The sequence below is a fragment of the Ipomoea triloba genome, chromosome 2, assembly GCF_003576645.1.
Source record: "Ipomoea triloba cultivar NCNSP0323 chromosome 2, ASM357664v1".
NCBI classification, from domain to species: Eukaryota; Viridiplantae; Streptophyta; class Magnoliopsida; order Solanales; family Convolvulaceae; genus Ipomoea; species Ipomoea triloba.
The window spans coordinates 20,156,310-20,173,539 of NC_044917.1; the positions used below are offsets into that span (position 1 = coordinate 20,156,310).

At 39.9% G+C, this 17,230-nt stretch overlaps 2 protein-coding genes and 1 long non-coding RNA gene across 10 annotated transcripts in view; 1 reads left to right on the forward strand and 2 right to left on the reverse strand.

Annotated features, from left to right (window-relative positions):
* The window catches only part of LOC116010583 (protein ROOT HAIR DEFECTIVE 3 homolog 1-like), a 22,907-nt gene continuing 5,677 nt past the window's right edge, over positions 1 to 17,230 (forward strand). For 2 of the 8 annotated variants that reach the window (XM_031250061.1, XM_031250057.1), the window contains exons 1-6: positions 89 to 335; positions 4,015 to 4,085; positions 4,186 to 4,249; positions 4,362 to 4,427; positions 4,548 to 4,595; positions 16,960 to 17,159. In XM_031250061.1, coding sequence (XP_031105921.1) covers positions 294 to 335; positions 4,015 to 4,085; positions 4,186 to 4,249; positions 4,362 to 4,427; positions 4,548 to 4,595; positions 16,960 to 17,159 — 491 coding nt within the window. In that variant the 5' untranslated portion in view covers positions 89 to 293. Of the gene's footprint in view, positions 336 to 835; positions 939 to 1,026; positions 1,130 to 4,014; positions 4,086 to 4,185; positions 4,250 to 4,361; positions 4,428 to 4,547; positions 4,596 to 16,959; positions 17,214 to 17,230 lie in introns of those variants that run through there. The other 6 variants (XM_031250064.1, XM_031250063.1, XM_031250060.1 and 3 more) reach the window with 5 other exon arrangements.
* LOC116010586 lies at positions 1,294 to 2,212 on the reverse strand. Its single transcript, XR_004096938.1, has 3 exons — positions 2,075 to 2,212; positions 1,472 to 1,574; positions 1,294 to 1,383 (listed from the first exon to the last, which is right to left on the reverse strand). It is a non-coding gene; the product is annotated as an uncharacterized LOC116010586 (long non-coding RNA).
* Positions 2,771 to 3,604, reverse strand: LOC116010585 (protein ROOT HAIR DEFECTIVE 3-like). The gene is made up of 4 exons (XM_031250067.1): positions 3,454 to 3,604; positions 3,276 to 3,341; positions 3,108 to 3,155; positions 2,771 to 3,021 (listed from the first exon to the last, which is right to left on the reverse strand). The coding sequence occupies exons 1-4, from the start codon at positions 3,589 to 3,591 to the stop codon at positions 2,905 to 2,907; spliced, it is 369 nt and encodes a 122-aa protein (XP_031105927.1). The 5' UTR covers positions 3,592 to 3,604; the 3' UTR covers positions 2,771 to 2,904.

Consider the following 17,230-nt stretch of genomic DNA (forward strand, 5'->3'; position numbering starts at 1 on the left):
ACGCTTGTCTCCGTTGCTCCGCCGAACGCCAACCGCAGCTGCTCCGCCGAACTCCTACCGCCGTCGCAGCTGCCGGTACGATTCAGTTTCCTACCGCCGTGAGTTAAATCAACTCTTGTCAGACATCTTGTTGCTGAACAGCCAGACATCATCTTACTGTTCACTGGCAACAGCTTGCAATTTAGAATTTTTTTTTCAATATCCTTCATAAAGTTCTTATTGGTTTTAATAAAAACCTATAAGTCCGTTGTTTGCTGGAGCGGCTTCGCGGAGAACACAAAGGATTCTCAGTAATGAATCCTGTACTGACACTTCTAGAAGTTTACACACATGAGGTATTGATTGAGTATGAATTTCTGGTCAATTAATTTTGTGTCAAATGTTTTACATGTTCATTTTATTTGTAAAAGTAGATTCTAAGTTAATTGTCTGGTTCTATAGGTGATGAGTTTATTTATTAACATAGTAATTGAGTTTGCTGTAGTGATCAAATACAACAGTATTTACCTTTAGATAATGTTTGTGAAACCCCCGAAAAGTGAGAACCCAAGGAACTGTTTATCTCCTAGTCCTTGGTCCACTAAAATTCCTCTAAAAATTATTCTTCAAAGGTGATGTTTCATCCAAAATGGTTAAACCAGCATAAATAAAATTTCAAATAAGTTATTTTCCAAAATAGGGAAACATCCTACCTCATCTTTGCCGCAGCTCTTGGTCACATCTTCCAACATTTTCTATCACTATTGCCCCTTCATCTCATCTCCAGACCGAATACTCCATTTAGTCTTCCATGATCTAAAGGGGTCCATCATTATGGCATCCTGCTTGTTTGCAGGTGTTCTTTATGGGGTTCTTAGTGGAGTCATCCCCTGCCGTGGAATTGAACCCTGCACCCTTGTAATGGATTTAGAGGGCTCGATGGAAGAGAGAGAGGAGAAGTATGGTTTATATATATATATATATATCTCCATTTAGTCTTCTATGATCTGAAGGGGTCCATCATTATAGCATCCTGCTTGTTTGTAGGTGTTCTTTATGGGGTTCTTAGTGGAGTCATCCCCTGCCGTGGAATTGAACCCTGCACCCTTGTAATGGATTTAGAGGGGTTGATGGAAGAGAGAGAGGAGAAGTATGGTTTATATATATATATATATATAGAGAGAGAGGAGAAGTATGGTTTATATATATATATATATATATCATATCCTTTGGTAAATTATTCGCAAATATCCATCAGTGGTTGGCAGTAGTACTGATTGACACTAAGCTGGTAATGCTTGATGGTTCCTTTAGCTTCCATCAACCCCTCTAAATCCATTACAAGGGTGCAGGGTTCAATTCCACGGCAGGGGATGACTCCACTAAGAACCCCATAAAGAACACCTACAAACAAGCAGGATGCTATAATGATGGACCCCTTCAGATCATAGAAGACTAAATGGAGATATATATATATATATATAAACCATACTTCTCCTCTCTCTCTTCCATCGAGCCCTCTAAATCCATTACAAGGGTGCAGGGTTCAATTCCACGGCAGGGGATGACTCCACTAAGAACCCCATAAAGAACACCTGCAAACAAGCAGGATGCCATAATGATGGACCCCTTTAGATCATGGAAGACTAAATGGAGTATTCGGTCTGGAGATGAGATGAAGGGGCAATAGTGATAGAAAATGTTGGAAGATGTGACCAAGAGCTGCGGCAAAGATGAGGTAGGATGTTTCCCTATTTTGGAAAATAACTTATTTGAAATTTTATTTATGCTGGTTTAACCATTTTGGATGAAACATCACCTTTGAAGAATAATTTTTAGAGGAATTTTAGTGGACCAAGGACTAGGAGATAAACAGTTCCTTGGGTTCTCACTTTTCGGGGGTTTCACAAACATTATCTAAAGGTAAATACTGTTGTATTTGATCACTACAGCAAACTCAATTACTATGTTAATAAATAAACTCATCACCTATAGAACCAGACAATTAACTTAGAATCTACTTTTACAAATAAAATGAACATGTAAAACATTTGACACAAAATTAATTGACCAGAAATTCATACTCAATCAATACCTCATGTGTGTAAACTTCTAGAAGTGTCAGTACAGGATTCATTACTGAGAATCCTTTGTGTTCTCCGCGAAGCCGCTCCAGCAAACAACGGACTTATAGGTTTTTATTAAAACCAATAAGAACTTTATGAAGGATATTGAAAAAAAATTCTAAATTGCAAGCTGTTGCCAGTGAACAGTAAGATGATGTCTGGCTGTTCAGCAACAAGATGTCTGACAAGAGTTGATTTAACTCACGGCGGTAGGAAACTGAATCGTACCGGCAGCTGCGACGGCGGTAGGAGTTCGGCGGAGCAGCTGCGGTTGGCGTTCGGCGGAGCAACGGAGACAAGCGTTCGAGGACCTTCAGCGGCTGTAGGCGTTCGGCAAAGCAGCGGCGGAGCAGGCAAGGTCACGGCAGAGCAGACCAACAGTCGGCAATGGCGTCCAGCGTTCGGCGAAGCAACGGCGAAGCAATGGCGGATAAGGAAGACATCGGCGGCGATGCCGTGCTGCTGGGCAGGGAAGGAAGACAACTAGCGTCGGCGGCGGATGGATGTGGGTGTGAACAATGTTTAGGGTTCGATAGAAGGTCTACATTGCACAAAATAGATCTGAATATATTCAGATTTAGCATTAGCGACGAATTTAAATTCCGTTGCTAAACTGATTTTTGTTTGTTTTTTTTTTTTGACAAAAGAAGAGNCAGAATGTTCACTCTAGTGACAATCTTGAAGATTGTACCATATCCCTTTTCTACACTTATTTTGAAACAATGTTTTTTATTATATTAGAACGCGTAGGCTTTGAATATTGTTATCTTCAGGGAGAGTGGAATTACTTGAATCAATTCTAAGGATTGGGTCGGGAAGACCAAGATGTACTCACTACAAAAAAAAAAAAAAGAAGCGAAAATAGCGACGGACGATTTCCGTCGCTAAACTGTTTAGTGACGGATTTCGCCCGTCGCTAGAATTCAACGACACAAAGTAAATGCATAAATAAAATCAACTAGAATACAAGTAAGAAATAAAAAGAATGAAAACATGCAGTACCTTCTGAATATCTTCTCTTAAAACAGGCTCCAAATTTTCAAGGGGTGTCTAAAACCAAAATTTTAAAGCTTATCAAGAAAAAGAAAACTCATATCCCAAGAGATCTAAACAGGGTTTGTTTTAACTTCATGAAATAAGTGAAAGAAAAATAAGAATGAAGGCTTGTACCCTTGTTTTGTCACGTATAACAAATAGTAGGGTAGTTTTACAGAGACTAAATAATCTCATCATGACCTGCAAATGATGAAATTGAATCAGAACATCTTCAATAGCCCCCTCCCCTCCCACCCACCCACACAAAAAATATATAAATAAATAAAGACAAATTCAGAATTGCAAAGCTTACCTGGAAAACAGTTTTCAAGAGAGGCTTATTTGCTACTTGCTCATGGCTAATATCATGACACCACCTGAATATTACAACCTTAGTTAGACAAAAGCTTTCGATTGTATAATATACTCTGTAATATTGCACTTCATGCATATGTGTTACGTTAAAGACAAACTTACATGTTTATTAAAACTATATAAGAAATAGCAAGGCAAACAAGGCACTCTGCTTTTCAAATGCCGTATCATCCTAACAAGAAAATAAAAGAAAAATTTAAAAATATATACATCACATCAAACCACCCATGGCTGCAGAGGCAGGTAAGAGAGAGAGGAGAAGTATGGTTTATATATATATATATATATCATATCCTTTGGTAAATTATTCGCAAATATCCATCAGTGGTTGGCAGTAGTACTGATTGACACTAAGCTGGTAATGCTGTGGTTGGCAGTAGTACTGATTGACACTAAGCTGGTAATGCTTGATGGTTCCTTTAGCTTACCTGCCTCTGCAGCCATGGGTGGTTTGATGTGATGTATATATTTTTAAATTTTTCTTTTATTTTCTTGTTAGGATGATACGGCATTTGAAAAGCAGAGTGCCTTGTTTGCCCTTGCTATTTCTTATATAGTTTTAATAAACATGTAAGTTTGTCTTTAACGTAACACATATGCATGAAGTGCAATATTACAGAGTATATTATACAATCGAAAGCTTTTGTCTAACTAAGGTTGTAATATTCAGGTGGTGTCATGATATTAGCCATGAGCAAGTAGCAAATAAGCCTCTCTTGAAAACTGTTTTCCAGGTAAGCTTTGCAATTCTGAATTTGTCTTTATTTATTTATATATTTTTTGTGTGGGTGGGTGGGAGGGGAGGGGGCTATTGAAGATGTTCTGATTCAATTTCATCATTTGCAGGTCATGATGAGATTATTTAGTCTCTGTAAAACTACCCTACTATTTGTTATACGTGACAAAACAAGGGTACAAGCCTTCATTCTTATTTTTCTTTCACTTATTTCATGAAGTTAAAACAAACCCTGTTTAGATCTCTTGGGATATGAGTTTTCTTTTTCTTGATAAGCTTTAAAATTTTGGTTTTAGACACCCCTTGAAAATTTGGAGCCTGTTTTAAGAGAAGATATTCAGAAGGTACTGCATGTTTTCATTCTTTTTATTTCTTACTTGTATTCTAGTTGATTTTATTTATGCATTTACTTTGTGTCGTTGAATTCTAGCGACGGGCGAAATCCGTCACTAAACAGTTTAGCGACGGAAATCGTCCGTCGCTATTTTCGCTTCTTTTTTTTTTTTTTGTAGTGAGTACATCTTGGTCTTCCCGACCCAATCCTTAGAATTGATTCAAGTAATTCCACTCTCCCTGAAGATAACAATATTCAAAGCCTACGCGTTCTAATATAATAAAAAACATTGTTTCAAAATAAGTGTAGAAAAGGGATATGGTACAATCTTCAAGATTGTCACTAGAGTGAACATTCTGCATAATAATCTTGTGACTCTTCTAAAGCTCATGTGGGTTGAATTTTGATGATATATATGCTTATGGGGGATGGGCTAAAGGCTCGTCACCTAAAGCTAGGAATAAAGAAAGAGACGACCTAAGGGAAGGATAGGAGGTGCAGAAAAACGGAAGGCAAGCTCGAAGGACACAAAAGGAGGGGCGATGGCACATCGAAGGTCGGCCGATGATGGGTAGGGCTACTGCGGATCCATTGATGAGGTTATTTAGTGGACTACTTTGTGGAACACGTTCAAGGATGAGTTTTAGAATGAAAAGAATATGCTTGGTGGTTTCTCAAGTGATAAGGCAGTCCAACTGACCTAGAAGCTGGGGTCGAGGTAAAGAATGCGGCTTGAGGAAGGCGGTTGCGGGGTTTCCTAAACGCATTTTTGGAAGGTTTCTTAAGGACAAGGGCGGTTGGGCATGGAAATCGGATGAAAGATATGGAAAGAATGTCGAAGTAGATTAAAAAGTAGCCAAATGTAATAAGAAAAGAAATCCTAATTTGTATATGGTAGTTTAGGGTTACCAAAGGGAGGAATCCCTCCTAACTTGTATAAATAGGGGAATAAGGCCTTGAGAAAGGCTAAGCAATTCATAATACAAAGAGGGTCGAAACGCTGCTCTAATTTCATACCAAACACTTAGTCAATTTTCCGGTAGTGTTGGCCTGCCGATTTACCATCCGTGGTTGATAAAACCAACATTCTCTAAGCAGGCGAAAGCGGAAGAGTTGGAGTGGCGAGAGGATGGGCCGATGATGGATGCTGAGTTATCAATGTTTTTCCGAGTTGTACTTCACGCAACTCGAGAAAGTGAAGGAGTTGGGAGCTAAAATTCTCTAAGGAAGGGAAGGCAAGATATTTCCCCGAGTTGTGCTTCGCGTGGCTAGAGAAAATGAGGGACTAGATGATGGGGGACCGACTAAAGTCTCGGAACCTAAAGCTCGAAATGAAGAAAGAGACGACCGAAGGGAAGGATAGGAGGTGAGGAAGAAAAGAAGGTGAGCTCGAAGGACTTGGAAGAAGGGGCGATGGCACGTCGAGGGTCATCGATGATGGGTCAGCCGACTGCGGATCCGTTGATGAGGTTATTTAGTGGACTACTTTGTGGAACACGTTCAAGGATGAGTTTGAGAATGAAAAAAATATGCTTGGTGGTTTCTCGAGTGATAAGGCGATCCGACCAACCTAGAAGCCGGGGTCGAAGTAAAGAAGGCGACGTGAGGAAGGCGGTTGCGGGGTTTCCTAAAGGCATTTTTGGAAGGTTTCTTAAGATAAGGGTAGTTAGGCGCGGAGATCGGATGAAAGATATGGAAAGAAGATTGAAGTAGATTAAGAAAGTAGCCAAATGTAATAAGGAAAGAAATCCTAATTTGTATATGGTAGTTTAGGGTTACCAAAGAGAAGAATCCCTTCTAACTTGTATAAATAGTGGTATAAGGCTTTGAGAAAGGCTAAGCAATTCATAATACAAAGAGGACCGAAACGCTGCTCTAATTTCATACCAAACACTTAGTCACTTTTCCGATAGTGTTGGCCTGCCGATTGACAATCCGTGGTTGATAAAATCAACATTGGCGCCTCCGTGGGGATTAATACAAAAAGTTGTGTGGATCTAACTGACCGAGAAGGCTGAAAGTACGTAGCAATGGTGACCACCAGGAGTCGAAAGGGTCAATGTCAAGGAAGAACGCAACTTTAGGTACAAGTGAATGGTGCTTTGGGGCAAACTATTTCTCGATCTTGTTCTAGTGATTTGCGATAACAGCTTAGTCGCAAGAATTCTCATGGTCAAGGTGAGCAAGTACGAGTGGATGCCCCTATCGCTAAGGAGTTCTGAGTTGAGGAGGTGCCCCCACCTCCACCACCTGCGCCAGCAAGACCTGGAATTCTTGAGGTGCTCACCCGAATAGCAGATTTGTACGAGCGAGAGTTGATTGTTCGGGAGAGGGATGCGCCTCAGAGGACTCATCAATAGTAATCTCGGTCTGTTCGGCCGGTGGCAGAAGAAAGGTCGGCTGCCTCGCGCCGATCTCCATTTAGAGCTAGGTCGAGAGGCCCACGTTAGTCTACATTAGATAGGTTGGGAAATCAAAATGTGTCGGGCGATAGAAACCCGAATACACATGTGGTGCCAAGGGAAGTCGCTCCTAACCAGCCTAGAAATACGCGTGAGCGAAGGTATAAAGATGTTCAGAGACAGGTCGAGGAACACTCAGTTCATGAGAGTAGTGGAGAATCCCCGGCTAGTTGAGGACGAAGGCCGGAAGAAGTCGTCGCGTTGGCCAGGCAAGTCCAGGATCTGCAAGATCAAGTGAATAAAAGGACAGGCAATGCTCGGTTTTTTCTAAGGGTTTGTCCATTCTCTCAAGAAATCATGGCTTATAGGTCCCCGACAAAGTTCAAGTTACCTGCGAATTTGACATATGATGGGACGGGTGATCCCAAGGAGCATTTGATCAGTTTCCAAGCTCGGATGCAAATCCATGGAACCGAAGGTCCTTTGATGTGCAAGGCCTTCCTGACTATATTAGTTGGCGCAGCACAAAGGTGGTGCATGAAATTGCCTGATAATTCAGTGAACAGTTTCTAGCAGTTGGCTAAGTTCTTCCTGACCAACTACGCTGCCAACTTCCGACCTAAGAAAAGTTTTATGTATTTGTCAGGGATCAAGCAAGACTCGAATGAGCCACTCCGATCCTTCCTGGCCAGATGGCAAAAGGAAGTTAAAGCGGTCGACGACCTGGAAGATAACACACTATTAATCTTGTTCATGGAAAACTTGAGGTTCGGAAAGCTGCACACCACCCGCAGAGCCAATCGACATGCTGATGCAGAGGACGTGATCAAGCAAAAAAAAAATCCAAGAAAGAGGGTCGTCTCGACCCAAAAACCCTCGTATAGAGGAGCAACGAACAGGAAAGTTTGATAAGAGTTGGCTAGGCCGACAAGAGACTGGCCAGAACCCTAAAAGATGGTATCCCGCCATTTTGCCAGCAACCTTTCGCGGTCCAAGAAATTCAAGCTCTACTTCTGCCACCTGAGGTATGACTAGGTGATAAGCCCGAGACTATAAGCCAAGGTTAAGGAATCGGTAAGTATTGTCGGGTGCATCGTTCGATCATTCATTCGACCGAGGAATGCGCCTTCCTAAATAATGAACTGGAAGCCATCATCTAAAAGAGTGTGTTGACTTCTTCCAATTAATAGAGTAAAGGCCTTCCATGGCAGTGTGGGAACCCGAGCCAGTCTAGGGAGGGTAACCGTGACAAAGGAAAACCACCTGCTTTGGGAGAAGAGGAAGCAAATTGGAAGCATAAGAACGTGATTCATATGATCGTTGGAGGGCCTGAAGGAAGTGACTCGGTTAGATCTAGGAAAGCTTGGGCTCAACAGCTATATGTCGAAGCTGTGTATGGACGAGAGGTCAGCATGAAGAAGGTACGTCGTAAACCCTTTACTTTTCCAAATGAAGACATACCCCTAAGGGCCGGTCCTCATCGAGATGCTTTGGTTATAGCCATGGACATAGATGGCACCGTCGTGAGACGAGTGCTGGTAAATACGAGAAATAGTGTCAGTGTACTATATTTAGATACTTTCAATAAGTTGGGGCTGGTGAGAGATGCTCTTAAGCCGATCATGACTCCCTTAGCGGGGTTCACGGGCGACTCAATTGAGGCGGACGGCTCCATAAAGTTGTTGGTCGACCTGGGTTGTAATACCCCATAAAATTTTTCAAAATAAGCGATATTATTTAATACAAATACTTTCAAAAAGAAAATTTATTTTACAATCATAAATATTTTTATCTTAAATGCTATTAAAATAAATTATTTTGTTTAAGGCTTTAAATAAACTATTTTATGATCCAAAAATTTTTATCCAAAATCTATCTGAGAGGAGCCTACTAATACCATTTTTATAACTATCAAAGTTTCTAAGTCCAAATAATTCTTCTTCTTAAGTCCAATGACTTTACTTGAGCCCAAATATTCCTAAGCCTAATTTTTAGCCCATAATCCAATTATGAAAAATTAGAATTTTCTAGAATCATAATCCTTTATATATATATATATAATATGTATGTATTGTGATTAGCTCATTTCCAACTTCATATCTCTCTCTCTTTCTCGTGTCTTTCTCTCTCTCACCATTCTCCTCCAAGAAGCAAGATGTAGAAACCTTAGTCCTCTCCTTCTTTCTCAAGAACATGGTAAACTTCATTTCCTCTCTTCCATTTCTTTCCTTTGTTAGCTAATTAGGATGGATTGTGATGTTATTTTGTGTGGGTTTGTTGTGATTTGAGATAAGAGTTTGGTGCTATGGTGATGTTTTGGCTTGAGAAAAGAAAAGAAAGGTGTAGAATACAAGATTAAGAGATGGATTTTTGAAGCTTTAACTATGGAGGTAAGGTTTCATGGATGCCCAAATCTATTTTGCCATGTATGCCCAAATCTATTTTGCCCTAGTTTTGCTTGTTTTGTTAATTTGAAAATTTCCGATTTTACTTCTCAAAATTTCTGACTATTTGCTTGTTTTGTTAATTTGAAAATTTCCGATTCTACTTCTCAAAATTTCTGACTAATTCGGGCAATTTCTACGCATGAAAATTCTGTCCAGCAGCTCTGCATTTTTTATTATTATTTATATTTTTAATATATGTACATATTACACTTATAAAATGATTTATTATGTTTATAATAAGACTTGAACCTTAGACCTCACTCTCAACACCTTGAATTCTTTCCAATTAAACTACTTCAACCCTTTGAAATTGTTTTAGTTTAACGAAATATTATATGATTTTTTGAGAATAAATATCATATGATTTTTAAAGTGTTATGAACTAAAGAAATTATTATTTTTGAGAATGGTTGAGTATTGGAAATCATATGTGTTGGTGTTATGTCTATATATATTCTTGAATATTGTTATAGAGTTCGGTGAAATCTCCTACCTTGAGAAATTATGTTTGAAAATCAAAGTTTATTGAAATTAGTGAAACTATAATTTTATTGGAGGATATGAGTTATATTTACTTTTGAAGGATTATTGATTTTGGAGGAAGGGTGTAATCTAGAGAAATATTACTTTGCATATTACTAATATTAAGCTTGAGATGGGCCATTATTATTATTAAGCCTGAGATGGGCCATTATTATTATATATGCCTGAGATGGGTCATTATTATTAAAAACTTGAGATGGGTCATTACTAATATTAAGCCTGAGATAGGCCATCATTATTATATATGCCTGAGAGGGGACATTATTATTATCAATCATTATTGTACTGAAGGTACATTATTTTTATACTGTAGGTACATTATTTTTGTACTGAAGGTACATTATTTGATATATACTGTCAAATAATGTATCTACAGTACAAAAATAATGTACCTTCAGTATAAAAATAATGTACTTTTTATTTTTGGTCCACACAGCTGTGTGGACCATGGTCCATGCAATAATTTGCCTATTATTATATATGCCTGAGATGGGCCATTATTATTATATATGCTGAGATGGACCATTACTACTATTAAGCCTGAGATGGGCCATTATTATTATATATGCCTGAGATGGGCCATTACTATTATTAAGTTTGAGATGGACCATTATTATTATATATGCCTGAGATGGGCCATTATTATTATTAAGCCTGAGATGGGTCATTATTAATATTGAGCTTGAGATGGGCCACTATTATTATTAAGCCTGAGATGGGTCATTATTATTATTAAGCCTGAGATGGGCCATTATTATTACATAAGCCTGAGATGGGCCATTACTATCATTAAGCTTGAGATGGGCTATTATTATTACTAAGCTTGAGATGAGCTACTATTATCATATAAACTTTAAATGAGTTACTATTGTTATACAAGCTTGTTGATGAGTATGCTTTGTTTTCTTCTTGTGTCTATACTTATGTATATATTGAGTTATTGAAGTTATCATATGTATTGAGAATTGTTCTTGTGGAGTTATGCCTTTTACTAGAGTCGAATTTGTTTACTATACGAAATAGATGATTGTATGAGGAGAAATTTGCTCTTAAATGAAGTTCTTGCATTAGCTTAATGTTGGCTTATGTATATTGCACTTTGATTTGACACTTCACAAGTGTTCTACTCTCTACAAACGATTTACTCCTTTCCTATATTTATATTCCAAGTCTCATAGTATTCGTTTTAAAACTATCTTTTAAAAGTATATTAATTCCAAACTAAAATGTACATATTTTACGGGGCAAAATGAACCTTACTTAGCATTTTATGCTAATTTTGTTTGTTTGTGTTTTCCAAACCTTACTGTTTTCAAGATTTGATGGAAGTGACTCGTTTTGAGAGCGCGATGTAGAGCTAGTTGCCATTGGAGTTGTCTCTTGGTTTAAACGGATTAGTTTCGAATCCAAATTGTTGTATTATAGTTGATTTTTAATCTAGATAGAAAATTGTTTTAATATAGATTGTAGTTAGAAAGCTTGTAGCCTGTGTGTTTGGGTTTAGTGAGTTGGCCCGAGCGTGGCATAACACCCCCGTGGTTATAGTTTGGTTTTGCTTCCGCATTTATTTTCAATATGGTTAGTAAGAAAGATAGTTTGTTTTGGAGTATTCAAGCTTATAAAATTTGGGGGTGTTACATGGGTACTTACCCGAATGTTAAACCTATGGAGATGGAGTTTGTGGTTGTCCAGTTAGAATGCTCTCAAAATGTGATCTTGGAGAGGCCGGGGCTAGAAGATTTGGGAGCTTTGATATCTTTGCAGCACTTGTGTATGAAATTCCAGACGCCCAATGGAGTCGGGGGCATATGGAGTGATCAGAAAGTAGCTCGTGACTGCTACCTGCAATCATGTCGTAAGATGGGAAACTCGGACCTACGAGTTCATACCATCACCAAGAAGGAAGACATGGCGGAGTGTATTCTGGAACAATTCGAGCCGGCCGTTGAGCTAGAGGAGGTTGAGATTGATCCAACCCACCTTGAAAGACGGGCAATGATCGAAAAGTGCCTCTTAGAGGCTGTCAAAAAATAAGCCGTACAAGTGTTGAGGAAATACCGGGCTATCTTTGCATGGGGACGTGAGGATATGCCGGGAGTGGACTGATAAATAATCACTCATCGACTAGCGGTTGATCCGACCTACCGACCTGTCGTTCATAAGAAAAGACACCTTTCAACTAATCGTCAGGAGTTCGTAAAGAAAGAGATTGATGCGTTATTGGCTACTAGGCACATTCGAGAAGTTAAGTATCCCAAATGGTTGGCCAACGTGGTTTTGGTCCCAAAGCCGCCTGAATGGAGGACGTGCGTTGATTACACCGACCTAAACAAAGCTTGTCCTAAGGATCCGTTTCCACTTCTAAGGATCAATAAGATGGTAGATGAGACAGCCGGATGTGCTCTACTGAGTTTCATGGATGCCTTTCAAGGTTATCACCAAATTTTCATGTATGTGGCTGATGAAGAAAAACCCATCTTTGTGACTCCGGACGGGGTGTATTGTTATTGAGTCATGCCTTTCGGCCTAAAGAATTCTGGTGTGGCCTATACTAGAATTGTGTCTCAATTGTTCAAGGATTTGTTGGGCAAGTCCATGGTTGATTACGTTGATGATATGTTGGTAAAAAGCCTCAAAGAATAAAGTCACGCGGACGACCTTGCTGCTAGTTTCCGAATCATGGAAGAGCATAATTTAAGATTGAACGCCAAGAAGTGTGCTTTCGCAGTACAAGGGGGAAAGTTCTTGGGTTACATGTCAACTTGGCGAGGGATTGAGCCAAACCCTGAAAAGGTTAAGGCAGTTATTGATATGCAGCCGCATAAGACCGTTAAAGAGTTGTAGCGCCTAACTAGTCGGTTGGCAGCTTTGAGCTGATTCCTTTCTAAATCGGCCAATCATTCGCTACCTTTCTTTGATGCCTTGAAAGCTATGGAGGGATTCGTTTGGACAGATGAATGTCATACCGCCTTTGAAGGTCTCAAGAAATATTTGCTTCCCCTCCACTATTGTCCAAGCCAGTGGAGGGTGAGATATTGTTTCTCTATTTGGCCGCCTCTCAACAGGCCGTCAGCTCGGTGCTTATCTGGGAGGAAGATAAAGTTCAACATCCAATATACTATGTGAGCAAGGCCTTGAAGGCCGATGAGGTTCGTTATTCGCCACTTGAAAAGGTGGTCTATGCATTGGTAATCACGACTAGGAAATTGGTCCCTTATTTCCATGTTCATCCCATCCGAGTGTTTACAAATCAACCGTTAGTTGGAGTACCAAGAAACCCGACTTCTTCCGGTCGGTAAGTCAACTGGGCTGTGGAGCTTACTCAATGAATCGAATACCAACCACGACCAGCTATCAAAGCTCAAGTACTAGCTGACTTTATAGTCGAATGCACGACTCAAGAGCTGAAAGACGACTCTGTGACTATTCTCGAGTCTGAGGGATGGTGGGAGATGTATGCTGATGGTGCTTCAAGCCAAAAGCACCATGGGGGGTGGGTAATGCTAACTACCCCAGAGAGGCTTCTAACTATATTACGCTTTGGAGTACCAGTTCAAAACCTCTAATAATGATGTCGAGTATAAGACTGTCATTGGCGGGCTATGAGTGGCTAAAGCCCTAGGAGCCGAGAGGCTTCGCATTCGAACCGGTTCCCGTCTGGTGGTCTGGCAAGTGAAAGGGTCTTATGAAACTAAAGGAGAAAGAATGAGGCGGTACAAGGAAACGACTGAGAGACTCCTAAAGGAGTTCCAAGCCTATGAGATTGACCATGTTCCTAGAGTTGAGAACTCGGAGGCAGATGTTTTGTCTAAGATAAAGTTAGGTGGAATGCCATATTACTTAGTGAGCATTTGTCAAAAAGAAATTGTGGAGCGACCAAGTATAGAAGCTCGGTACGAGGATGCGAAGAAAGTAAATGTGATAAGTCGGCGATACCAAAACTAGGGTGAAAGTGATGAGGAAGAGGAAATTACTCCAAAGGTTGAGATTTTGGTCGACCTTATTAGATATAAAGAGAAAGCTAAGTTGCCTGATGACCCGGCCGAAGCAGCTAGAATAAAAAGAATGGCACCTTCCTATGTCATGCAAGACCGAAGGCTGTACAAGAGGTCTTCCATGGGACACCTCCTTTTATGCTTGTTCGCGACCGACGCCGAGAAAGTGATGGAAGAAGCGCACTCATGCATTTGCTCAGCACATCAGGGTGCTCATACCTTGGCACAAAAGCTAGTGTTGCAAGGGTATTATTAGTCGACCATGGTTAGGGATTGCATCCAGAAGTTGGCAAGGTGTTTCATTTGTCAAGCTTTCGCTCGGAAAGAAACAAGACCGGCTTCCTTCTATACGTTGGTCACTACTGCCATTCCCTTTGCAAGGTAGAGGGTAGACCTTTTGGGTCCATTACCAGTTGCACCGAGGTGATACAAGTTTTGCATAGTTGCTGCTGATTATTTCACTAAGTGGGTGGAAGTCGAGCCATTAGTCACCATAATCGAGTTTCAGTGCAAAAAGTTCCTTTGGAAAAATGCAATTTGTCGGTTTGGTATATCCGAGCATCTGATAAGCGACAACGGTCGGCAATTTGATTGTCAGCCCTTTGTCGAGTTCTACGAGCAGTTTGGAATCTGACACACCAAAGTGTCCGTAGCCTACTCTCAAGCAAATGGTCTAATGGAGAACATCAACCGGACTATCGTGGATGGGATACGAAAGAAACTAAGCGACCTTGGAGGGAGTTGGGTGAACGAGCTAGAGCGAGTGTTGTGGGCCTACCGCACAAGCCCGCAAAGGGCCACCAAGGAAACACCCTTATCCTTAACGTATGGGTTTGAGGCCAAAGTACCAATCAAAGTGCTTGAACTTAGTAGCCGAGTTATGCAGTACACTGACGAGGAGAACGAGGAAAGTTTGCTAATAGAGAAGAACTTCCTGGAGGAGAGAAGAGATGTAGCTCGGCATAGAATGGCCGAGTACTAGAGGTCGGTGAAGAGATATCAAGACAAGCGTGCCAAACCCCGTTATTTCCTTGAGGGGGATTTGGTGCTCAATAGTCAAGTTGCTAGTCAGCCCAACGAAGGAGGAAAGTTTGCTAAAAAATGGGAAGGACCTTACTGCATAGCCGCGGTTGTTCAGCCAGGAACGTACCGACTGGAAACTATGAACGGTCGACCAGTGGAAAGGATATGGAACTCGTACCACCCCAAAAAGTTTTATCAGTAGGGTCGAAAGGTTTAATGTTTTTGAACGGGCTGAAAAGTCTGTTACTTCACAAAGGCCGAGAGGTCTATTATATTTTTACTTAAGTCGAAAGACCGTTAGCTAGTTAGTGGCCGAAATGTCTATTATACTTAGCAACTGAAAAGCTTGGGATTGTTGTTGTTGATAATATTATGATGATTGAATGGTGATTGGATAATGATGTAGGAATAGGGGTGATGGTGAAACGGGTGTGAATGTCGAACCACGAGGATTGGGGTTTATGGCACGTAAAAAGACGTTACCTAAACTCTAGACACTAAGGTCTTGGAATCCATAAGGATCCAAGTAAATCATGTTTGGTTTTGGATTAAAACTAAAATATTTTTGGTGTTTTGGATTAACGGGAAAACAAGATTAAAACTAGGTTTGAATTCTATTGGGAAAGATGGGTTAGACTAGGTGTATTACTCTATTGATGCATTTGACACTAAAATTGGGGAATGAACATTAACCCTAGGTTCTTGAAGCAAGCACAAAAGAATTCAAGTTTCCACAAGGATTAGAACAAAGGTTGCCCCATTTCCATGGTGTATCAACCTAAATTCTTTAAGAACAAAAACTATTTAAGCCCCAATCTACCCCTATTTCCATAGAAGGGAAATTGGGTTTGAGATTGGGAAGGCTCAAATCTTCCATCCAATTCCCATTGAGATGGAAGATTTTCCAAAGACAAACAACAATCATTGAAAGATAGAACAAATAACCCAACTCAAATTCAAGAACCCTAAATGGGTGTTCATCCCCTTTATGCAATAATCACATAAATAGCATCAATAAGAGTAATAAACACCTAATCTAACCCATATAAGGAACTACTCACTCATTTCTAGAGTAGACATAGCAATAACAAGCAAAGAAAACACTAAATAGCAATAAATGTGAGAGAAGAGATAAAGGAATAGACCACTTTTGTATTAAATGGAAGAGATATGATTTTGAGATCCATTTCAAATCCTTGTATTCAATGCTACCAAGAGTTTCTAAGCTAATCTAGGCTAAAATGTGCTGAGGAAATGAGGAAAATAATTCTAAACTAGCTAGGGTTCGAACTTGGGCACAAAATGCAGAAAAACAGAATTTATACTGTGTAGAGAACAACTCATACGGCCTACCATACGGCTATATGTGAGGCCGTATGGTAGGATGCCGAATCCAGTAGGGCGACGAGGGCAAACGGCCTCTCATACGGCCGTATGCAGGCGATTTTCAGCTTCCCTCTGCTTTGCTGCTTCGAACCTCCTCGAGTGAAATCCCGGCTTCCAAAATTATTCCTTTATGCTCCAAGAAGCCTCCTGTTGACTCGTTGTGACCTATTTTATCTAGCAACATCAAACCACGCAAACAAATCATAGATTACAAACCAAGCTAGAAGAGACCTTGACAATAAAGAACAAAGGAGCACTCTACAAAGAAGACTAGACAACACTCTCAAAAGGTGGGAGATTGACACAAAAATCAAGAAAGGAATATACACTTTGTATTTATTCACTTTTCTCTTTTTCTTTCACTTTTCATCATTTTCAAACTTTTTCAAACATCTTTTTCTTCATTTTTTTTTCTTTTTCCACTTTTCAAAGACTTTCACTTTTTTAAAAATAACAAACAAACTCCATTTATTTAGCAAAAACCCACACTAAGACAAGATTAACAAGAGTGATGTAAACAAAGATAAGCTCCAACTTGAATCTCTTCTAACTATTAAACAAGTGCTACATTCTCTCAGGATCAAATTATTCATTTATTCACAGGCAAACAAGGCTATTGGCAAGAGACAAAATCAATCATGAGCTTAGCTTCAATTCATCCATCAAAAGTAAGGTGCACAAGTACCGCCATTCAACCACCAACCAACAACAAGGAAGTGTTCACAAGTTCATGCAAGGAAAGCAATTACCCAAGAATTATGCACAATGAATCATCCAAGTAAGCTAGTCAAAAATTTTATGTACAATTCCAAATTTTGACCCACAAAATGGTCCCCCCCCCCCCCCCCC